General features: G+C 46.4%; 1 protein-coding gene across 1 annotated transcript; it reads left to right on the top strand.

The window, feature by feature from the left end:
• Positions 1-16565: 16565 nt before the first annotated feature.
• Positions 16566-17630, top strand: LOC109780775 (uncharacterized). Its single transcript, XM_020339360.1, has one exon. The coding sequence runs from the start codon at positions 16566-16568 to the stop codon at positions 17628-17630; it is 1065 nt and encodes a 354-aa protein (XP_020194949.1).
• The last annotated feature ends 7127 nt before the right edge of the window (positions 17631-24757 follow it).

Here is a 24757-nt window from a genome sequence, read left to right as displayed (position 1 = left end):
AGTGATCACGGCCCAGTAGTATAGCATGGCAGACGGACAAGAGTGTAGGGCCACTGATGGAACACTAGCATCCTATACTAAGCAGTAGGATAGCAGGTAAGGGTAATAACTGTAGCAACAATGATAGGCTATGTAGCAGAATAGGATTAACCGAAAGCAGTAACATGCTACACTCTTCTAATGCAAGCAGTATAGAGAAGAATAGGCGATATCTAGTGATCAAGGGGGGGCTTGCCTGGAAGCTCAGCCGAGAAGGAGGGGTTGTCAACACCGTAGTCGTACTGGGTAGCAGCGGCGTCGGTCTCGGTGTCTAACAAGAGAAGAGGGGGAAGAACAATAAATATAATGCAAACATAAGCATGATGGTGCATGACAAGACAATGCGCGGAGCTAGGTGTGCCCTAACGCGGTAGGAGGTGATACCGACGAAGGGGGGTAACATCCGGAAAGTATTCCCGGTGTTTCGTGTTTTCGGACAAATGAACCGCAGGGGGATTGTTGCACGTTTGCTATGCTAGGGATATGTGGTGGACGAACAAGCTGCGTATCCGGATTCGTCTCGTCGTTTTGAGCAACTTTCATGTATAAAGTATTTTCATCCGAGTTACAGATTATTTTATATTAATTATTAAAGATTTAAATCATTTTTCGAATTTATTTAATTAATTTAATTCAACATTATCCAGAATAGTGCCTGCTAACGTCATCATGACGTCAGCAGTCAACAGGACGTTGACTGGGTCAAACTGACGTGTGGGTCCCACTGGTCATAGACTGTTTAGGTTAATTAGGATTTAACTAATCTAATTACTGTTTAATTAAACTATCTAGTTAATTAGATTAAATAATTAACTTATTTAATTCACTAATTAATTAATTAATTTTTAATTTTAATAATTCATTTTAATTTTATTTTCCATTTTTTTATAAAAAAACGTTCTGGGAGGGGCGTGGGCCCCGTTCGTCATTGGGCCAGGGGCCTTTAGCGGGCACGGGGACAGGCGGGTGCGGGCGCTAGCGCCCAGCCCGTGTGCGAACAGAGGCGCGCGCCGGCGCGAGCGCTAGCGAGCAGGGGCCGCGGGCGGGGCCGACGAGGATGGCGGAGTGCGGCGAGTGAAGAGGCCGGTGGCCAGAGCGGTTTGTGGCGCTGGAGCGGTGGCGAGGCGAGTGCAGCAGGGGGCTTTGGCGGCCGTGGCCGGTGACAGCAAGCACGGGGCGCAGTCAGGAGATGAGGGAGGATCCGCGGTCGACCAGCGTCGAGGAGCAGAGGCATGGCCACACGCGGCGCGCGTGCGCGGGCATCTGCGGCGAAGGGGCTGCCGGTGGGCGCCTATGTGCGGTGGCGCACCAGCAGCAGGGGGACGGTGCCGCGGCAAAGGCAGCACAGCGGTGAGGCGTGGGTGCGCGCGCTGGGCGCGCGGCCTGCGCAGCTACGGCGCGGCACGGGAACATCAGGAGGGTGGTGAGTGCGTGGGTGGCCACGGGCGGCGTAGTCGCGGTGAGCGCGAGGCGGAACGGTGCGGCGGAGTATCATGACGGTGCGCGCGAGGGAGAGGGGAGGACGCGGGCTCACTGTGGGCGTAGGGCACGGGCAGTGGGGCGCGAGGTGGTCGATGGGGACGACGGCGTCGGAGGAGGCAGACCGGTGGGGAGGAGGAGGCAGGCCGGCGAGGGGCGTCGGCGATGGACAGGTCCGAGCGGCGCCACGGGGTGACGGCGACGGTGTCGAGCGCCCCGATCCCGATCTGGATCGGGGAGGGAGGCGAAGGGGGAGTGGGACGAGTGGGGGTTAGGGTTTGCGGGTGAGTTGGACTGGGGTTTGTAGGGGGCGGCTAGGCCGGCCTAGTAGGCCTGGTGGCCAGTTGGGCCAAGGCCCATCGGGCAGGGGAGGTTTTTCTCCTTTTGTTTGTGTTTTTGTTAGTTTTGTTTTCTTCTTTTTTATATTTTCTTTTCTGTTCTATTTATTTTAGAGCCTTTTAGCATTTTCTAAAAATGAGTTTCCTTCACAACAATTACCTACGTAATATTTGGCACTAACCGAACATTTTTGTTTTAATGTTTGTAAACTTTTGTTGTATGCCATATTTGGAATTTGAATTTTGAATCGGTTTTTGAACTAAGGAGGAATTAGCAACAGTAACGAAGGTGACGCGGCATATTTAGCAGAGTTTTACTGTAGCCTAATTATCCGGGCATCACAATTCTCCTCCACTACAAGAAATCTCGTCCCGAGATTTAAGAGGTAGTGAAAGGGGGGAAGGTTTGGTAACGAATCTAGCGGGTCTTCTCATTCTGGCTTTCTCTTCTTGAAGAGGCTAGTCCAATACATTGATGTCTTCATTTCTCTGCCTCAGGTCATCATTATGAAGTCGGCATCCTTTCTTCGGGAACTCCATCGTACTTACGAAAGAATAAATGGTGGGCATTCTGGGAGAACAGACCTCTGCAAGGTCGACTATCTAGTAGCTAACATCGGGGAAGGTGCCAGAAAGTAACTGTCGAACTGAAACTTAACGAAATTTCGGGAGCAAAGTAAGAAAGTACCACGAGAAGTTTCAAGCGGGTAGGCAATCGTTCGATGCATGTTACCGGGCGTGAAGGGGGATCAAAGCAACAGAATAATTATTGTGTCTGATGCCAGAATTGATGATCTCATCGGTAGGTGGCTCATGAATTTCATACAAGTCCACGCGGGAGGAATAACTTTGGGAACAGGGGTGTACAGGAGAGTCAGGTTTCGATCCTGTGGATTTGTGGGTTATGGGCCCACCATGTGGGTTAAAAGTAGGAAGGCGATGACGTCTTACACGATCATGTAAGCAAGGCGTGTCAGAGGATAGCCTGTCAGTTATGTCGGCAACAACATCGGTACCAAGGGCGAGGGATGAAGAGAACCATTATCCTGCTCGTTGAACGAGGCGGACCAATAGGCAAAGTTCTCGTCCGTCGGTGGCTACCAGAATGTCATCAACAATAGTAACAGGGTCTTGCTGACAGAATTGTACACCGTGGTGTTTACATAAGCAGGAGAATAATACTGCTTAGATCATATAGATCACAAGAAAGGTTAAAGCAAACAATGGAAAGGAAAATATGATTATCAGGTTTAAGCAGAACAATGGAAAGGAAAACGTGTTTAACACATATATCAAGGGTATATCCTTCCCAAGGACAAGCAGAGCATGATATCCATGACAGGATATAATGTAGAAAACTCTTTAGGTAAGGGGAGAGAAATTTCATGACATTACCCATACAACGGTGTTTGGATAATTGAGCAAGAAAACATTTAGCATTGGGCTTCAAATGTTCTTGTCGAAAATCGGAGTACCACGGACATGCTTCGGGATAGCATTGACATGGTCTTCAAGCAAAGGTCGGGATTTGGATACTCAATGGCTGCATCAGGAATAACTTGTAGAATAAGTCTTACAATTTCCTCATGGAAGAATGGATGGCCTTGCTAACAAGGAAAACTATAACAATAGGTCCTCCGGCCAGGTGTACTCGGCATGACACCACTGTACCGGGTCATATAACGACCAATGTTATAACTCTTGAAAATATGTTCCAACCATCATATCTGACCGAGATTCAGATCCGATTGGTGTCATGATACCTCAGACTCATGATGTCCGAGAAGAAAAGGTGCAACACAAATAGACGAAATGACATTGCAAGATTCTCGGGAAATGAACTATGGGAGCGGGTTCCTGAAACAATAGTTTATCTTTAAACCAAGGAGGGGATGAGAAGGTGGCTGATGGGCTCAGCGACAATTCATCGAGAATTCCAAACGGACGGCTTTCCACAATAATGTGAACAAGAAGATGACACTTGTCAATTCAAATGATATAATGTTGTATGCTCTAGGAAAACATACACCATCAATCATTAGTTGAAAGATGTGCCCGAAGTATGACCTTAGGCAGCAAGATCAATGTTAGAGTGATGATTCAATAACCAGCAGTCTAAGATCGAACTGTCGATCGTTAACTTCAAAGCAATAGGGTTGCTAGAAGTACATAACTCAAACAACATTGTTAGCATATTGGTATCCTGGTTAAAAACAACACGGGGACCAAGGAAGAATGGTGATGGTGAGAAGTATCATCATATCGAGAATTTCTAAGAGGTGGTGAAATTCTTGCCACATTCTTGACATAAAAGACGGTAATACTCCAAGGTAAAGAAGAACAGATGCTGGATAGCAAGGAACTCAAGGTATAACACAAAACTCAATCAAGTTTGTGTTGGAGGGAAGTCAAAAAAAAGTGGTCGATGATAACACAGATCATCGAGGGCAAGGATGGTATTTCTCATCATGAACTCAGTTGATATCCTGGAAGAGCTCAGAATGCCGATGATGATCACGACACAATTGTTGAGAGATTTCATGAAGATGTAATCGGTCGACGATGACATCAAGTCAAAGGAATGATGAAGCGAAAGGTTTATTGGAACCAAGGGTATGACACAACTCGAAATCAATCTTGTTGTTCAAGGAGAAATGATATGACGAGGAAGATCGATGTAAGATTAGCTCACCGTCGAAATTTGTGCTCCGGGAAGAAGGACCAGGTAGCACAGTTAAAATTAGCACGATAATGATGTATCCGTTCAGGATAGGAAAGACATGATGGAGTATTAAACTTGTAAGCATTGAAGATCTCTAATCCTCGTTGAATCGTAGTGCGGACTTGATTCTGTTATCGGTGTCCTTGAGTGTCTAACAACTCAGAACCCGAGGAAAAATTCGAATCGGTGAGAATAATAGTAGATGAAGAACTCGTAAGGAGTTATGTAGTTTCGTGATATTCTCGAGATACCAGAGGGGTAATACTCGACGACAATCCAAAGTAGAGGTTGGACTGGGATATTGCTTTGCAGAAGACAATTACTTCAACTTGTCCGAGAAATGGGATCAAAGAAGAACAATATGGTCGTAACCACAATCGCAAAGGACCAAATCCCGAATGTAAGATGAACTTATACCAAGGGGACAATTTATTTTTAAGAGAAGCGTTCATGATAAGATCTACATCGTGTCTATGGGCATGAACACAAAGTTCAAGGTCGACTCCCACTTCTCCAATGCATAACCTTTCACTCACTGCTCTGTTAAAATTAACTGAAGGTGAAGAACTACCTAGTGAATTTCCAGAGGAGTATGACCCGTGAAATCTTTTGGGTTCACACAGATTAGGAAAGGCATTGATTCAACCCATCGGGCCATCTTAGGAACATATACCACGAGCTTCAGGAGTAATGAACAATAGCTCAAAGGCAGAGCATGGTTGACAAAGAGAGAGGATACAGTTTACCAAAGGCATTATGTATCAGGGAAAGAACTCACAAGGTGATCAAATGTGAAAGAAACTGTCGGATAACAATCCAACAAGGGACTTGATGGTCAACAAAGGATCTTATGTGAGTATCGATACTCAACCAGAAGAGGGAAGAATGCAATGCAACAGGTTATGGAATCATCTGAATAATTCGAAGCTTAAATGCAAAGGAATTTATGATTTCCAAATCAAGGAATCAGAAGCAACGCTCTGATTAAGGATGGATAACTTGAGTAAGCTTTAGGGGGTACAATCGATAGTAATTTGATTGGTCGAGAACCAACTCATGTTTAAAACGACATCTGGTCCAGAAGGATGGATTCTAGAACCTGATTGAGGATTGCGAGCGTCCGCAACATATTGAATCAAGGAACTCGAATTGATAGTGACAGAGGATGTCAATGGAGATTACTAGAAATATGGAATTAACCATATGGTCGCTGAGGATTTTGTGAATCACATGAACAACTGGGGATGAATGGATAATCGGTAAGTGCAAGAAATTATCCGTAGGGGTATTCAGGTGGCTTAGAACTGCAAGGCAGTAGGCACAAAGTATTCTCAGAATAATAGAGAGAATTTCGGGGTATCTTATAATAACAAGATCAACGGGGAATGATTGTATGAATGGCAAGTGTAAGTGTTTATCCATACGGGTTTATCAATGGAGGGGATTTGCAAAAGCGATGGCACAAAGTCTCAAGAGAACATCGTAGAGTATCTTCGGAATCTTCTGGTGCAGCAGGCGATCATCTATAATAAGGGGCTCTCCAGGTGGATGTGATCACGAGATCCTAATGTTAGAGTTAGCAAAACATTTAACCCGAAGAGAAGAGAGATCAGAGTCCCAGAGTATAGACGAGGAGTAAAGGATCCTAATACCACCCAATGGCAACGTGGGCCCGTAAGCCGCACTACCATGTTAGTAAAAGTTTTGCAATGACTAGACTCAACTTTGGCCAAGGAGTTGGAAAGGGGGATTCCTACAGGCAGTTGGCTCTGATACCAACTTGTGACGCCCCCGATTTGACCGTACACTAATCATACACGCAACGTGTACGATGAAGATCCGGGACTCATGGGAAGATATCACAACACAACTCTAAAAATAACAATAAGTCATACAAGCATCATAATACAAGCCAGGGGCCTTGAGGGCTCGAATACAAGTGCTCGATCATAGACGAGTCAGCGGAAGCAACAATATCTGAGTACAGACATAAGTTAAACAAGTTTGCCTTAAGAAGGCTAGCACAAACTGGGATACAGATCGAAAGAGGCGCAGGCCTCCTGCCTAGGATCCTCCTAACTACTCCTGGTCGTTGTCAGCGGGCTGCGCGTAGTAGTAGGCTCCTCCGGTGTAGTAGGAGTCATCGTCGGCGGTGGCGTCTGGCTCCTGGGCTCCAGCATCTGGTTGCGACAACCAGGTAGAAAGGAAAGGGGGAAAGAGGGAGAAAAGCAACCGTGAGTACTCATCCAAAGTACTCGCAAGCAAGGAGCTACACTACATATGCATGGGTATATGTGTAAAGGGCCATATCGGTGGACTGAACTGCAGAATGCCAGAATAAGGGGGGATAGCTAGTCCTGTCGAAGACTACGCTTCTGGCAGCCTCCATCTTGCAGCATGTAGAAGAGAGTAGATTGAAGTCCTCCAAGTAGCATCGTATAGCATAATCCTACCCGGCGATCCCCTCCTCGTCGCCCTGTTAGAGAGCGATCACCGGGTTGTATCTGGCACTTGGAAGGGTGTGTTTTATTAAGTATCCGGTTCTAGTTATCATAAGGTCAAGGTACAACTCCGGGTCGTCCTTTTACCGAGGGACACGGCTATTCGAATAGATAAACTTCCCTGCAGGGGTGCACCACATAACCCAACACGCTCGATCCCATTTGGCCGGACACACTTTTCTGGGTCATGCCCGGCCTCGGAAGATCAACACGTCGCAGCCCCACCTAGGCACAACAGAGAGGTCAGCACGCCGGTCTAAATCCTGTGGCGCAGGGGTCTGGGCCCATCGCCCATTGCACATCTACACGTTACGAATGCGGCCGAAAGCAGACCTAGCCTAGCAGGTGTTCCAGTCCAATCCAGCGCGCGCCACTCAGTCGCTGACGTCACGAAGGCATCGGCTGATAGCATGACGTCGAGTGCCCATAACTGTTCCCGCGTAGTTGCTTAGTGCGTATAGACCAAATGGCCAGACTCAGATCAAATACCAAGATCTCGTCAAGCGTGTTAAGTATCCGCGAACGCCGACCAGGGCCAGGCCCACCTCTCTCCTAGGTGGTCTCAACCTGCCCTGTCGCTCCGCCACAAAGTAACAGTCGGGGGCTGTCAGGAACCCAGGCCCACCTCTACCGGGATGGAGCCACCTGTCCTTTCAGCCCCCTCATCAGAATCACTTGCGGGTACTCAACGAGCTGACCCGACTTTAGTCACCACATGTGTCATGTATATAAAGTATATAGTATATACCCGTGATCACCTCCCGAAGTGATCACGGCCCAGTAGTATAGCATGGCAGATGGACAAGAGTGTAGGGCCACTGATGGAACACTAGCATCCTATACTAAGCAGTAGGATAGCAGGTAAGGGTAACAACTGTAGCAACAATGATAGGCTCTGCAGCAGAATAGGATTAACCGAAAGCAGTAACATGCTACACTCTTCTAACGCAAGCAGTATAGAGAAGAATAGGCGATATCTAGTGATCAAGGGGGGGGGGCTTGCCTGGAAGCTCAGCCGAGAAGGAGGGGTTGTCAACATCGTAGTCGTACTGGGTAGCAGTGGCGTCGGTCTCGGTGTCTAACGAGAGAAGAGGGGGAAGAACAATAAATATAATGCAAACATAAGCATGACGGTACATGATAAGACAATGTGCGGTGCTAGGTGTTCCCTAACGCGGTAGGAGGTGATACCGACGAAGGGGGGTAACATCCGGAAAGTATTCCCGGTGTTTCGCGTTTTTGGACAGATGAACCGTAGGGGGTTTGTTGCACGTTTGCTATGCTAGGGATATGTGGTGGATGAACGGGCTGCGTATCCGGATTCGTCTCGTCGTTCTGAGCAACTTTTATGTATAAAGTATTTTCATCCGAGTTACGGATTATTTTATATTAATTATTAAAGATTAAAATCATTTTTAGAATTTATTTAATTAATTTAATTCAACATTATCCAGAATAGTGCCTGCTAACGTCATCATGACGTCAGCAGTCACCAGGACGTTGACTGGGTCAAACTGACGTGTGGGTCCCACTGGTCATAGACTGTTTATGTTAATTAGGATTTAGCTAATCTAATTACTGTTTAATTAAACTAACTAGTTAATTAGATTAAATAATTAACTTATTTAACTCACTAATTAATTAATTAATTTTTAATTTTAATAATTCATTATAATTTTATTTTCCTTTTTTATAAAAAACGTTCTGGGAGGGGCGTGGGCCCCGTTCGTCATTGGGCCAGGGGCCTTTAGCGGGCGCGGGGACAGGCGGGTGCGGGCGCTAGCGCCCAGCCCGTGTGCGAACAGAGGCGAGCGCTAGCGAGCAGGGGCCGCGGGTGGGGCCGATGAGGATGGCGGAGTGCGGCGAGTGAAGAGGCCGGTGGCCAGGGCGGTTTGTGGCGCTGGAGCGGGGGCGAGGCGACTGCAGCAGGGGGCTTTGGCGGCGGCCGTGGGCGGTGATAGCAAGCACGGGGCGCAGCCAGGAGACGAGGGAGGATCCGCCGTCGACCAGCGTCGAGGAGCAGAGGCATGGCCACACGCGGCGCGCGTGCGCGGGCATCTGCGGCGAAGGGGCTGCCGGCGGGCGCCTATGCGCGGTGGCGCACCAGCAGCAGGGGGATGGTGCCGCGGCAACGGCAGCGCAGCGGTGAGGCGTTGGTGCGCGCGCTGGACGCGCTGCCTGCGCAGCTACGGCGCGGCACGGGAACATCAGGGGGGTGGTGAGTGCGTGGGCGGCCGCGGGCGGCGTAGTCGCGGTGAGCGCGAGGCGGAACGGTGCGGCGGAGGAGCAGGACGGTGCGCGCGAGGGAGAGGGGAGGACGCGGGCTCACTGTGGGCGTAGGGCACGGGTAGTGGGGCGCGAGGTGGTCGATGGGGATGACGGCGTCGGAGGAGGCAGACCGGTGGGGAGGAGGAGGCAGGCCGGCATGGGGCGTCGGCGACGGACAGGTCCGAGCGGCTCCACGGGGTGACGGCGACGGCGTCGAGCGCCCCGATCCCGATCTGGATCGGGGAGGGAGGCGAAGGGGGAGTGGGACGAGTGGGGGGTTAGGCTACAGTAAAACTCTGCTAAATATGGCTTGTCACCTTCGTTACTGTTGCTAATTCCTCGTTAGTTCAAAAACCGATTCAAAATTCAAATTCCAAATATGGCATACAACAAAAGTTTTCAAACATCAAAAAAAAAATGTTCGGTTAGTGCCAAATATTACGTAGGTAATTGTTGTGAAGGAAACTCATTTTTAGAAAATGCTAAAAGGCTCTAAAATAAATAGAACAGAAAAGAAAATATATAAAAAAGAAGAAAACAAAACTAACAAAAAAACAAACAAAAGGAGAAAAACCTCCCCTGCCCGATGGGCCTTGGCCCAACTGGCCACCAGGCCGACTAGGCCGGCCCAGCCGCCCCCTACAAACCCCAGTCCAACTCACCCGCAAACCCTAACCCCCCACTCGTCCCACTCCCCCTTCGCCTCCCTCTCCGATCCAGATCGGGATCGGGGCGTTCGACGCCGTCGCCGTCACCCCGTGGCGCCGCTCGGACCTGTCCGTCGCCGACGCCCCTCGCCGGCCTGCCTCCTCCTCCCCACCGGTCTGCCTCCTCCGACGCCGTCATCCCCATCGACCACCTCGCGCCCCACTGCCCGTGCCCTACGCCCACAGTGAGCCCGCGTCCTCCCCTCTCCCTCGCGCGCACCGTCCTGCTCCTCCGCCGCACCGTTCCGCCTCGTGCTCACCACGACTACGCCGCCCGCGGCCCCCCACGCACTCACCAACCCCCTGATGTTCCCGTGCCGCGCCGTAGCTGCGCCGGCCGCGCGCCCAGCGCGCGCACCCACACCTCACCGCTGCGCTGCCGTTGCCGCGGCACCGTCCCCCTGCTGCTGGTGCGCCACCGCGCATAGGCGCCCGCCGGCAGCCCCTTCGCCGCAGATGCCCGCGCACGCGCGCCGCATGTGGCCATGCCTCTGCTCCTCGACGCTGGTCGACCGCGGATCGTCCCTCGTCTCTTGGCTGCGCCCCGTGCTTGCTGTCACCGGCCACGGCCGCCGCCAAAGCCCCCTGCTGCAGTCGCCTCGCCACCGCTCCAGCGCCACAAACCGCCCTGGCCACCGGCCTCTTCACTCGCCGCACTCCGCCATCCTCATCGGCCCCGCCCACGGCCCCTGCTCGCTAGCGCTCGCGCCGGCGCGCGCCTCTGTTCACACACGGGCTGGGCGCTAGCCCCAGCACCCGCCTGTCCCCGTGCCCGCTAAAGGCCCCTGGCCCAATGACGAACGGGGCCCACGCCCCTCCCAGAACGTTTTTTATAAAAAAAAAGGAAAATAAAATTAAAATGAATTATTAAAATTAAAAATTAATTAATTAATTAGTGAGTTAAGTAAGTTAATTATTTAATCTAATTAACTAGTTAGTTTAATTAAACAGTAATTAGATTAGCTAAATCCAAATTAACCTAAACAGTCTATGACTAGTGGGACCCACACATCAGTTTGACCCAGTCAACGTCCTGTTGACTGCTGACGTCATGATGACGTTAGCAGACACTATTCTGGATAATGTTGAATTAAATTAATTAAATAAATTCTAAAAATGATTTAAATCTTTAATAATTAATATAAAATAATCCGTAACTCGGATGAAAATACTTTATACATGAAAGTTGCTCAGAACGACGAGACGAATCCGGATACGCAGCCCGTTCGTCCACCACATATCCCTAGCATAGAAAACGTGCAACAATCCCCCTACGGTTCATCTGTCCGAAAACGCGAAACACCGGGAATACTTTCCGGATGTTACCCCCCTTCGTCGGTATCACCTCCTACCGCGTTAGGGCACACCTAGCACCGCGCATTGTCTTGTCATGCACCGTCATGCTTATGTTTGCAATATATTTATTGTTCTTCCCCCTCTTCTCTCGTTAGACACCGAGACCGACGCCGCTGCTACCCAGTACGACTACGGTGTTGACAACCCCTCCTTCTCGGCTGAGCTTCCAGGCAAGCCCCCCCCCCCTTGATCACTAGATATCGCCAATTCTTCTCTATATTGCTTGCATTAGAAGAGTGTAGCATGTTACTGCTTTCGGTTAATCCTATTCTGCTGCATAGCCTATCATTGTTGCTACAGTTGTTACCCTTACCTGCTATCCTACTGCTTAGTATAGGATGCTAGTGTTCCATCAGTGGCCCTACACTCTTGTCCGTCTGCCATGCTATACTACTGGGCTGTGATCACTTCGGGAGGTGATCACGGGTATATACTATATACTTTATATACATGACACATGTGGTGACTAAAGTCGGGTCAGCTCGTTGAGTACCCGCAAGTGATTCTGATGAGGGGGCTGAAAGGACAGGTGGCTCCATCCCGGTAGAGGTGGGCCTGGGTTCCTGACGGCCCCCGACTGTTACTTTGTGGCGGAGCGACAGTGCAGGTTGAGACCACCTAGGAGAGAGGTGGGCCTGACCCTAGTCGGCGTTCGCGGATACTTAACACGCTTAACGAGATCTTGGTATTTGATCTGACTCTGGCCATTTGGTCTATACGCACTAACCAACTACGCGGGAACAGTTATGGGCACTCGACGTCGTGGTATCAGCCGAAGCCTTCGTGACGTCAGCGACTGAGTGGCGCGCGCTGGATTGGACTGGAACGCCTGCTAGGCTAGGTCTGCTTCCGGCCGCGTTCGCAACGTGCAGGTGTGCAATGGGCGATGGGCCCAGACCCCTGCGCCATAGGATTTAGACCGACGTGCTGACCTCTCTGTTGTGCCTAGGTGGGGCTGCGACGTGTTGATCTTCCGAGGCCGGGCATGACCCAGAAAAGTGTGTCCGGCCAAATGGGATCGAGCGTGTTGGGTTATGTGGTGCACCCCTGCAGGGAAGTTTATCTATTCGAATAGCCGTGTCCCTCGGTAAAAGGACGACCCGGAGTTGTACCTTGACCGTATGACAACTAGCACCGGATACTTAATAAACCACACCCTTCCAAGTGCCAGATACAACCCGGTGATCGCTCTCTAACAGGGCGACGAGGAGGGGATCGCCGGGTAGGATTATGCTATACGATGCTACTTGGAGGACTTCAATCTACTCTCTTCTACATGCTGCAAGATGGAGGCTGCCAGAAGCGTAGTCTTCGACAGGACTAGCTATCCCCCCCTTATTCTGGCATTCTGCAGTTCAGTCCACCGATATGGCCCTTTACACATATACCCATGCATATGTAGTGTAGCGCCTTGCTTGCGAGTACTTTGGATGAGTACTCACGGTTGCTTTTCTCCCTCTTTTCCCCCTTTCCTTTCTACCTGGTTGTCGCAACCAGATGCTGGAGCCCAGGATCCAGACGCCACCGCCGACGATGACTCCTAATACGCTAGAGGAGCCTACTACTACGTGCAGCCCGCTGACGACGACCAGGAGTAGTTAGGAGGATCCCAGGCAGGAGGCCTGCACCTCTTTCGATCTGTATCCCAGTTTGTGCTAGCCTTCTTAAGGCAAACTTGTTTAACTTATGTCTGTACTCAGATATTGTTGCTTCCGCTGACTCGTCTATGATCGAACACTTGTATTCGAGTCCTCGAGGCCCCTGGCTTGTATTATGATGCTTGTATGACTTATTGTTATTTTTAGAGTTGTGTTGTGATATCTTCCCGTGAGTCCCTGATCTTGATCGTACACGTTGCGTGTATGATTAGTGTACGGTCAAATCGGGGGCGTCACATCTATGGTCAGGAAACTTAACCATCTTTGATTAACATGCTAGTCTAGTAGAGGCATACTAGGGACACTTTGTTTTGTCTATGTATTCACACATGTATCAAGTTTCCGGTTAATACAATTCTAGCATGAATAATAAACGTTTATCATGATATAAGGAAATATAAATAACAACTTTATTATTGCCTCTAGGGCATATTTCCTTCAGCTAGCTATATGAGGCCCTTCCTGTGCTCCGCCATGTACAGGTGCTAAGGATCTCATGTAGGAAAAAAATGATGTGGCAAAGCAATTCAAGGGGAGAGAGAACATTATGATGACCCCGGAAGGAAACGGTGCTAAGCGCATGGACCAATGCAAAATGCATACCAACCCATGCATGAAGGGATTTAGTTGTTAAACAATTAAATAAAGCAAGGTTGGGTATAAAAGCTAAGCACCCATACATTATGGACATTAGTTGCTAAGACTTTAAATGCTCTTAGGACCTCACCTAAGCACCAATGCATTGAAAGAGGCCTTGAGTAGGAACCAACTCACTAGGCAAGATTCTTTGTGGCCGCACTGGCCGTTTGCTGGCGGGCTGATTCGACCGCGTCCGGGGGACGGTCCTGAGATTTCAGGGGCCGGGGCGAAATTACAATCCCTTAATATAAATGTCTAGTTACGAATCATTATATGTAGATATAATTTGTATCAACGAAAACAACTAAGTGCATATCAAATAATGTATTACATATTCCTTCAAATTCCTCCTAACATTTTGAGATGCAAAATCGCTAATGATAATATCAATATCATCAAGCCTTTTTTCTTTCCAAATGCATAATGTTGCCAAGCTGGTGCAATACTTTGTCAATTTTGTTTCATGCTTGCTCAACCTAGTTAATAGTTCATTCCAAGAGTTCATGTTGGTAATATGGTCAACACTAGCTTTGATAATGTTCTTTCAGTCTCTCGTTAATATGCTTTGACTCACAAAACACATCATGCCTCAATGCATTCTTGCATTTTTCAGAATTGAAAAGCTTACAACAAAAGCAAAACACCTTTTTTTGCGTGTTTTAAAAAAACTAGCCATTTCCTATCACTCGCACCTCTCCAATGAACATTTTTCTTGAGTAATGGCTATACGAAAAATGTATTGAATTTTCATCCAAAGAATATTTAGTGTTCTCTTCTTCCCTTTTAGGCCCCTTTTCCACTAATATATCCCTCGCTTTATTATCAAGATTACCCAAATTGCTTGGAACATAAATATCCATAGTAATAACCGGTTCCTCATCAACACTAGCAAATTCTACGGCAGATGGATTGAATATGGGCGCATGATCACTCACACTGGTATCATCCATGTTGATGTCAACATTGTCTTCTGTAGAAGTATGACCAACATTTTCCTAATTGGGATTAGTTTGGTTATCCGCTAGAACTATTACCAACTAGTTTGGATTTCTTGAAGTGCTCGTATTGCTCTTATAATATTTATTAAGAAGGGATCCTGAAAGAAAAAGAAAGATGATGGGCCTAGCCCATGTTTGGCTTGTGTAAACATAGGCGTTGCCGAGTTTGGCTTCAACATGGGAGCCCCTATTTGACGCTTTTTGCGTCAAATTGGCGGCGCCACGCACAGGCGATAGCTCGACTGGGCCGGCCCATCGAGCCCTCGACACGGAAAAGAAAGCTGAAAAAGAGAAGCATGGAGCGACTACATGATTTGAACTGGCGACCTACTGCCTGCAATCGCTTGTCCATAGACACCCCGCTAGACTAGCATTGTTGACACAACAGTGCACGATAGCTTAAAGAACTGTAAACCACGACGCTACTGTAGCCAACTGGAACTAGACCCGAGTTAGTTACTGTAGTGAACGTAAGTATAACTTTTCAGAAAATTTATATTTTGAGAAATTTTGATCCTTTTTTGAGTTATTGAACAAGATTTCAGAAAAAGAACATAATTTGGAATATGTGAACAAAAACTTGAAAAAGTGGAAAATTGTTTTTGAAAAACAAGAATCATTTTTGAATTTTTTGAACAAATTTAAAACTGTGATTTTTAATGAATATTTGAAAAAAGGAACATTTCAGATATTATTAACAAAAAACTGAAACCACGAACATAAGTTCAACTTGTGAACATCTTTTTAGAAAATGAAACAATTCACGTAATTCGAAACAAAAATTGAAACAGGGAACATTTTCTGAAATGCGAACATCTTTTGAAATTCTTATCTGGTTTTGAAACCGCAATATTTTTTGAATTTGTGAACAAATATTCGAAAATTGAACACCTCAGATATTCCAAACAAAGAAATTGAAACGACGAACATTTTTTTCAACAGGTGAACATTTTTCAGAAAATGGAACAATTCACGAAATTCCTCACAAAACTTGGTACCGTGAATATTTTTTAAAATTGCTGAACATTTTTCTGAAATGCGAACATCTTTTGAAATTCTGATAAAATTTTGAAACTGTGAACATTTTTGGAAATTACTGAACATTTTCTGAACCATGAACATTTTTGCAAATTGTGAATTGTTTTTAAAGAAGGAACATTTTTTGGAGTTTCTGAACATTTTTTGAATTTTGACCAAAATTTTAAAACAGGCACATTTTTGGAAATTCATGTGCAATTTTTGAAATTGAAACATTTTTTGAATTTGTGATTAAATTTGAAAATCAGTAAAAAAAATTGAAATCTGAAGAAAACTTGAAATTATTGAAAAATATTTAAAAGGAAAATTAACTGAAAAAGAAAAAAAGAAAAAAGAAACAAAAAAGAGAGAAGAATAAAAGAAACAGAAAAAAGACAGAAAAAGAAAAAAAACAGGAAAAGGAAAAACGAAAAAATAGAAAGGAAAAATGAAACCGGTTCTGGAACTTCTAGAAGGTTCCCAAAACCAGTAAAAACCGGCTGGGAATCCTCTAGAAAGTTCCCAAAACCAGAGATGAAAGCTGTACATATGCTATAGTTGGGCCGGCCCAAATCGCTCGCCAGGTCGCCCCGCCTGTGCGATTCGCTGTCTGTTTGACGCAAAATGCGTCAAATAGGGTTTTCCGGCTTCAATTGCCGCCCCGTTCCCCCCACCGCCAGGGCCGGCTGCGGCTCCTATTGAAGTTCAGGTACGCGATCTTGCCTCCGAATTCGATTCCAACTGGCTCGAGCCCCAAGCACAATAAAAATCGAGTCTTAGGCCTCTGCTGCTTGCAGATAGTCAAGAACATACTCGGAGGGAGGAGCAGATCAGAGATCACGGATGTCTAAGCGGCAGCGGGGACAGGAGAAGCAGGCGAACTGCGCCTGCAAAAGGTCACGGCCTGAACCTGATCGGAAGCACCTCTATCTGGTACTCGATGACTGGGAAGATGGGTTCAGCATCCACAAGATTGACGCCGCCGACGATGACGCGGACCTTGGCCAGCCACCCGTCCTCCGGTTGGTGTCGCCGGCACCTGCTTATCCAATGCGCTTTGCGGTCCTGGGCAGCAACATCGTCATCGTCACCGACCCATATTGTGGTCAGGCTCCCACACTTGTCTATGACACGAAAAGAACAGGACTCGCCGTCGGCCCTCCACTCCCCGGTCCACTGGTAGGTGATTTCCACGCCTCCGTGGCCACTGCGGAGATGCTGTATGCGCTGAGTTTTTGCCAGTGGGGTCAGCAGCACTCCTTTGAGGTGATGTCTCGGGCTCCTCCAAGTCCTCGTACCATGGGCTGGTCATGGAGAAGCGTGCCCTCGCCGCCGCCGTTCGAGGAGGATGAATGGATCACCTCCTACGCCGTGCACCCGGATGGACACACCATCTTCATGTCTGTGCTCAACAATCACAATATGAAACGCCGTACCTTCTCCTTCGACACCGGGCACGTCGAGTGGAGGTTCCATGGGGAACGGGCCTTGCCTTTCCAAGGCCAGGGCTACTATGACAGCACGCTGGACGCATGGGTTGGCCTTCGCGAGGATGGCTACGTCTGCGCCTGCCAGGTCGCGCCCCGCAGCGGCGCCATGCGGCCGGAGTGGAAGATCGTCAAGGAGAAGATGTTCCACAAGGTCCCGGAGAGGAAGCAGGCTGCGTCGTATGCCACTCTCACGTACATGGGCAACGCCAGGTTTTGCCTTATGGAGTCCGTTGTACGTGAGGAAGTGGAGTATGAGGATGCCTTTGGTGATTGTGATGGCTGCATGCTCCATATGACCAGGTTTGGCCTCAGGTACAGTCATAAGGGAGAGCTGCAGACGACCATCGATTTTACCACCAGCTCTTATCCATTGTCGAAGCATTTCACAGATTTTTCTCCTGTAGCGTTCTGGATGTAGCTAGGGCTGGTTGGCCTGTGGTTGTATGCAATGAAATGGATACTATATATGCCCGTTCGAGTTTCTGGATGTAAATTATGATTTGCATGGATAAGAAGTTTGCTTCTCGGCGATTAATCTTGTTTTTTTTCATGTCAGTCCTGGAAAACTCTTGAATGCTGATAGGCTTCAGGTATGATACATACCATATGTCATACTCAATGTGGATGCATGGCAAGATTCAGATCATTCTCAAGATAAATGACTAAAGTATTTCGCCACTACAGAAATGAAATGATACATTCTAAGTAATAAAAAAGATATGTGATGATCTCTACTTCTAATGTCTCAGTTGGTAGTCCGCGTTCCGGGTTTTATTTTCGTCCCACCTAACATGGTCTTTTTTGGTACTTGCTCCCACCTCCCGCTCAGCCGTGATGAACCAAGAAAAACCCTCCGGTCGAGTCCCGCACCCGCCCCACGCGCCCAACCTCCCGTCGTATCCAACTGACACGAACGAAATAAACCAGCGAAAACAAACCGGCGAAAATTAACCAGCGAAAAAAATCGCAAACCAATCGCCCGCACGTACGAGCGAGGTCTCGTGCCCTCGAGCGAGAAACAGTCGCCCGACTCTGTGCCCTCCTTCGCCCGCCGCCGCCCTTCGTCCCTTCACCGCCACCGCTCCATCCCTTCGCCGCCGCCCTGGCCAACGAGCCTCCCTCAATCTGTTTCCTAAGATCTCTCGAGACCGCCCCAGCCCCGAGACAGGCAGCCACCGAGATCCGAGATCGGAGATGAGCCGCCTCCGCTGAGGAACGAGAGGAGCCGCCGCCTCCAGGTCGTCGTTGTGCCACACCGCCGCCTCCAGGTCGCCGCCGTCACGCACTGCCTCAGGTCCGTTGACCACTCCTCTCCCCGCCACTACTCACTGCCAGCCCCGCACAGCTCTGCCTCCACGGCGGGGATTCTCTCTATGGCGTCCATGAGAGGTGGCTGCAGCCGCCATGGTGCTGATCCGGTCCTTGCTGCTGGATCCGGCCCTCTCCACTCCTCCTCCTGGTCCGATCCAATGGCGACCGCACGACGTCGACCTCCCGGATGGCGTGAGGTCCCAGCGGCAACGTCAGGCCCCTTGCGGTTGGGGTCGATTTGAGGTGGCTCCGGTGGAAACATGGACCACGTCACACTGTTACAGGGGCTCCCGAGGCGACATCCAGTTGCTCCGCGCGCGGGGATTATTTTCACCTCTGTTTACTTTTGCGTTTATTTTGCAGGCCAAAAACAGGTGAGCGAATCGGGATTCAGCCGTGCGAGATTTTTTGTGATGATGTTGCTCCATGTTCTTTTTGTGATTCAGGTGTTCGTTTTGCACATGTTCATAGTGGGCAACCTCGAGGTCATCGTCACTTCGAGCGCGGCGAGATCCTCGAGGTCGTCATCATCACAGACAAGGGCACTGGCAGATCCAATGGCGGCGGATTCATGAGTACCCACCCAAACAAATCTCTCTTCCCCTCGTCATCGACTGATCTTCAGTAGTTAATTTTCTTGCTTAATTCAGTCCCGTTAGTTGATGCTATGCCCTGTTTGATGCTGTTACATTCCAGGAGGCGGAGGCGGCCATTAGGGCGTGCTTCAGTCTGTACCCGATGATTGGCGGCCGGAGGGCAACTGCAACCTCGCATGCCTCGGGTCCAGAGGTCCAAGGCACGACAACCAACTGCCTCTTCAGCCATATGCTGGTAATTAATTAGTTCGATTATTTGATTAACGTAAAATTCACTGAAATATATGAATTATTAGTTTTAGTGAGAATTAACCGCGATGCATTTCATAGTTTGATTGTTAGTCGTTGACCATTAGCAAGAATCTGTCAATTAACTTATATGTAATGGCAGGGTGTCCGTGTTGAACGTAGCATATGGTTGCCCTTCAAGCATCAACAAATTGGAAATTTCAAGCCCTGATGAGATTACAAGCAGGGCAGAAAGGGAATCAACACCATCACGCCAAAACATTGAAGGTGAATAAGTGAACCATTATTTAAGTAAATAGACGAATCATATTTTGTTAGAACTAATCAGTTGCTGCTAATATAATCCTCTCCAGGAAGATCAGTTTCAGACAATATAATCTGCTATTTACTTTCTAATTTCTATGTATTTAAGCATGTTCAAACTCAGTACAATTGCACAAATGGATATATTTTGATTTGGTGACTTGCTAGAGACGATTGTTCTGGACAGAACCTGGACCTTATGATATCTACCTATATATATGTTTCTGGCCGCATGTCTACTTATTCTCTTAAGGCCACAGTAGGACCGATCGACACTAGATATATCTAATAACTGTATCATGGTTTTCGCAAAAAAATTAAAAAATAATTATCATGGGATCACATGCCATTCTTTTTGCTGAAAAATCACCTGGCTTTATTGGAAATGAATTACCAGGACAGATCCTGTGCACATTATGCTTGGTTAACACCTTTCATTTATCACAAACTGATGGGGAATAAACACTAAGTATGCATGTCTTTCTATCCTTCTGATCATAGCCATCTTTGGTGTCAAGTGATATTAAAATTCTGAAACTACACACACATAGTTTAGGGGTTGTTCATACAATAATCTACATAAGTATGTGTCTATAAAATCAGCAGCAGTGGTTGTTCCTTTAGGTTGCTAGAAATGCTTTTAGCTACAACATTATTTCTGTCAAAAACATTTCAGCTGCCACATGTGTACTCGTTTCATTGTGTAGCGTATTTCCGAAAATGATAATTCCTACGATTCAAAGTTTTTGGACAAAGTTTGAAACTCGAAGGACGACTGCCGTAGTAGGATGAAGAAATGATGTCGCGCACTGGAGGGTGTTGCCGTCGGTCGTGCGTTAGGCGTCTGTTCTACTGAAAGTCGCTCCCAAGAGGGCGTCCATGGTCTATGCCTCGAGAAGCAAAGAAGGGACTCCAACTACATCATTGACACAGCAGCCGAGCAGAGCATGAAAGCATGTCGTTGATACAAATATTCAGTTGCCACGGCCATTGATACAACAGCGGGGCAGATCATGAATGTCAGAGACACGGTGGAGGTGACGCTACCTTTCTCGTCTTGGCATCATGCAGATACTGGTAGTTTAGATGTTATTTGCCACACCGCGGAGATCTCATGTTCAAGCCCATCGGAAGTGCATAATTTTGGTAAGATAATCATGATTTTGGTTCCTTCTTAGTAGCCCTTTTATGGACACATCTGAGAATTGTCTCGGTCCATAGGAAATACTGCTTTTGATGTTGATGATTACATACTAATTCATATTAATTCTAAGGTGAAGGTCGATGTAAATGATTTTACTTGAGCTGACACTTCTCCTCCGGTCTCATTTACCATCAGTATTGGAATTGGATGTCGTTCCTATTACACAACAAAATGTGCAAGGTGTGTTTCGTAATTTTCATGCTTTATTTTAGACGCTCAGAGTTATGATTACTTGATAACACACCTGCATACTGCAGAACAATGGCATGCATTTGACCACCGAGTAAAGGAGCATTTAGTACTGTTGAGAAAGTACTTAATAGTACTAAAACTGAAATTCAATTGCTAGCCCCCTCCACCGATTTTCTCAATGCTAGCCCACCTCCCGTCTGATTTTTTTCCAAAGAAAGAAAAGCCCACCGATTTTCCTCTGGTTTTTTTCTAGCATACCCAAATGGATGATCATGAGAGCCCCACCCAGCCCGATCCATCCCTGTACTAATCTTTCCTTGCAAATCTTAACTTTCCTTACCAAGGCCACATATTCCTAAATCACAAACCATTCTACTGAGTACAGAGGGTTGACATTTGCTCACTACAGTTGATGCTCTTTCTCACCTTCATGATCTAGGCAAACTCAAGAAACAAGGATTGTAAGACTGGCTAGAAATTTCTTAGTTAATTCCATGTTATGAACGGTGTCCTGTACATATTGTCCACCTACATTTCTTATATTCCTTTGATATTTGCGTGCATGATATATATTAAATTTTACAGAGGGTTGATTCATTTGCTCACTAGGATTATCCTTTTAATTTACTTGTACATTATGTGCTGCACTAGGATTATATATTTGTTTTGTGCTACAGGTTAGGTTGCAGTTCAGTGTGGCATTCTGGCATATGTTTCGGGGTACTGGAGGAGATCCTTTTGGTGCACCTACAAAGAACTGGCCTTGGGAGGATGGCACAAATTCCCTGGCCATGGCTAAGAGAAGAAGTATGGGAATTACCTGATCTTGTGTCTTAGGTCCATGGCTGGAATCAACAACTTATGCTTCGATTTCTGTTTTGGTGATATCTCAATTCGAGTTCATGAAGAAGCTTGGAGTTGACAGGCGGTGCTTCCATGACAGGGACATCACCCCTGATGGGAAAACACTCGCGGTATTATTTTATTAGAATGATTCTTGAAGTTGCAAGTTGCAACCTCGAGTTAGGGGAATTGAGACGGGTAGTGACCGACATTAGAGCAGGTTTATTATGATTGTATTTACAAGGGTACATGACTATGTTTTCAGCACAAGGAATATGGTTATTGATGGTTTACGCCCCGGCTGCGCCCACATCGTCCCGACACCAAGTTCAAGACCAAGTTCTAACCCCTGTACCCAATCTACCTCCATGGATCGTGTCTCTCACTACCCAAGAGCATCAATTCAACTCGACAGATTGACAAAAGAGATGAACCTAGAGTTTGAGGCTTGGGTAGTGTGGACACTGACCTGATGATGAGTGTTGTATGGTGGTCAAGTGGTGCCACTTCCCCTCGCCACATGCTGCTTAGTCTGCTCATTGAAGGTGCTCTCTGTTAGTGTTTGGCTGCTGCTGCTGCTGTAGGTCAAGGTATGTACGTAGCATCTTCTTGCAATGGATTTTGTTTTATGGCTATATACAAATTATTTTGGTATAGATTTGTGATTTTTGTTCCATCCACTTAACCCAGTATATAGTAGCAGCTTTTGATGTTCTTTCCTCACCGGCGAATGTCAAAATTTATCATGTGTGCAATTTTTTGACTGTAGTACGAATAGTTGTAACATATTCTCTTTAGCCTTGCAGCTCATAGCATCCGCTTGATTAAGTGAGTTTGATTCAGCTATACAAGTTAGGAATCCAAAGAAGTTGGCTCAGAATAGATAAATATGTGTCCACAGATTATTCACAGTAATTTGGTTACTTAAATGCCTAGGATTAGATGCATAATATTGTGTGAGCACGACAGGACAATTTTATAAAAAAATGATCTGACCTGAAGCCTATATGCCATTTAAGCACTGATTTTTTTTCTAACTTCAGAAACCTATAGCTGTTTCCTGCTCTCCAGTATGCTTTGTCATCAAATTTGAATGCAGATAAATAAGAATTGTTCATGTTTTACCAACAGGGCATGCTATGATTACTTTGGTGGAGACATATTTAAGAATGGTGTTATCACTGAATGCCCTTGATGTCTGCCAAGGTAAAATAGCGAAAAAAGAACATTTTCTTTATCCTGTAGGAACAAGCCAGTAGTTATAGGAATTTATCTTTATTTCTCGATATATGCAGACAATGATGTTCACGTAGGTAGTTTTGGAATAATTATCTTTCGTGCTTACTGGAAGGTAGAAATATGGTTGACGATACACACCCATTGGCAAAGTTTGAACCAGAGACAGTTACCTAAAACCATTGCTTCACACCGAGCCGACCTACTTCCCAAAAGATTTTCAATTTCAGTTTACTGAATAATTTTTTCTTGCTGAAACTAGAAGAAGGGAGCAAGCGGCAGAAGATTATGATATTGCTGCTATTGGGAGATGCAGTAAAATATGGACAAGTTCCTGTATTTTATGGAAGGTGTAGTATTGAAGCTTCTTGCACTGATCTAGAATGGATCTTGACTTCGCCCAAGAGTGAGGTATATTGAGATTAATGGCACACAGTTACATACTGATAGGAGAACTGGTTGCAGTTTGTCATTATTTCCTTGCATCTACAGGTAGCTCATCTACTTTTGGTTCATGCAATGAATATTTCGTGTCTACAGTTTGTCGGATGCACCTACATATCAAGAAATATTTTATTGGTGCAAATTGATATTTGAATTTTAAATAGGGACGTCAACTTCAAAAAAGCATTAGCAGGCTTGGTAAATGCATGAAGTATTGATCATGAGCTATGTTAAACAGAGTAGCTTAGAAGGATGCCCAGAACTCACCCATTTCAGTTGAGGACATGCAACCTAAGCCTTCCATGGTTCTGTTAGATGGTTCTTTTAGTTTTTATGGTTGTGTATAGATAATTTGGTTTAAGCACTGATATGTTCAGGTTATAGTTTTTGAGCATCTGATTACTATTCCTATTATATATATTTATGTGCTTTTTCAGATGTGAAAGCGCATGTTACATAAGAAATCATTATCTCTGAAGCATACTCACATTGGACCAAGAACTAGGCGAGGTTCAGACTTCAGAGAAATGATAACAAGGTTAGTTCCTCGCTCCTCTGTTGGACTTTTAGTTTCAAGTTCACATAACTTTGATGATTTCTTATCAGCTTCACAAGTCTGTATGTTTGCTGGTTCGTACTTGATATGTGATAACCAGAGCCAAAACAAATTTGGTCATGTTATTGAGGGGTTTGTCCGAACTCCAGCGCAAGGACTTTCTGGTTAAAAAAAGAACTTTTGGTCTCTTTAATTACAAATTGATTGCAACATCGTGTTAGTCATCCATGGTCTCTAAAAGGATTTGCTAATAACAACAAATAATCAGTACCACCACTAACCCTTTACATGATGCAATGTCAGTATATGTTTCACATCATGTCGCATCCATTCTCTTAGTGTAGTCAGAGTGTTCATCATTTTTTGCAATTGGCCTGAAAGATATCGAACCTCTAATATGTGGTTGTAAGATCTGCTTTGGTTAAACATTCTATTTACCCACCTTCAGGAGAATTGTAAATGGCATTTGGTTATTCATGTATACCACCAGTAGGACTCATGGGATTTATGGATTGTCAATAGCCCTCATCTGATTCCTTGATGTACTTATATCGCTTTCTTTTCAGTCTCCTTTCCATTCGAGCGGGGCGATGAGGGAAAGAACTGGTTGT

Source organism: Aegilops tauschii, chromosome 3 (genome assembly GCF_002575655.3).
Source record: "Aegilops tauschii subsp. strangulata cultivar AL8/78 chromosome 3, Aet v6.0, whole genome shotgun sequence".
In the NCBI taxonomy this organism is placed as follows: domain Eukaryota; kingdom Viridiplantae; phylum Streptophyta; class Magnoliopsida; order Poales; family Poaceae; genus Aegilops; species Aegilops tauschii.
This window is presented reverse-complemented; position numbering and strand designations above follow the sequence as displayed.

Bases quoted from the DNA above. Each gene is read 5' to 3' on its own strand.
- LOC109780775 (XM_020339360.1), top strand. From the start codon at position 16,566: ATGTCTAAGCGGCAGCGGGGACAGGAGAAGCAGGCGAACTGCGCCTGC.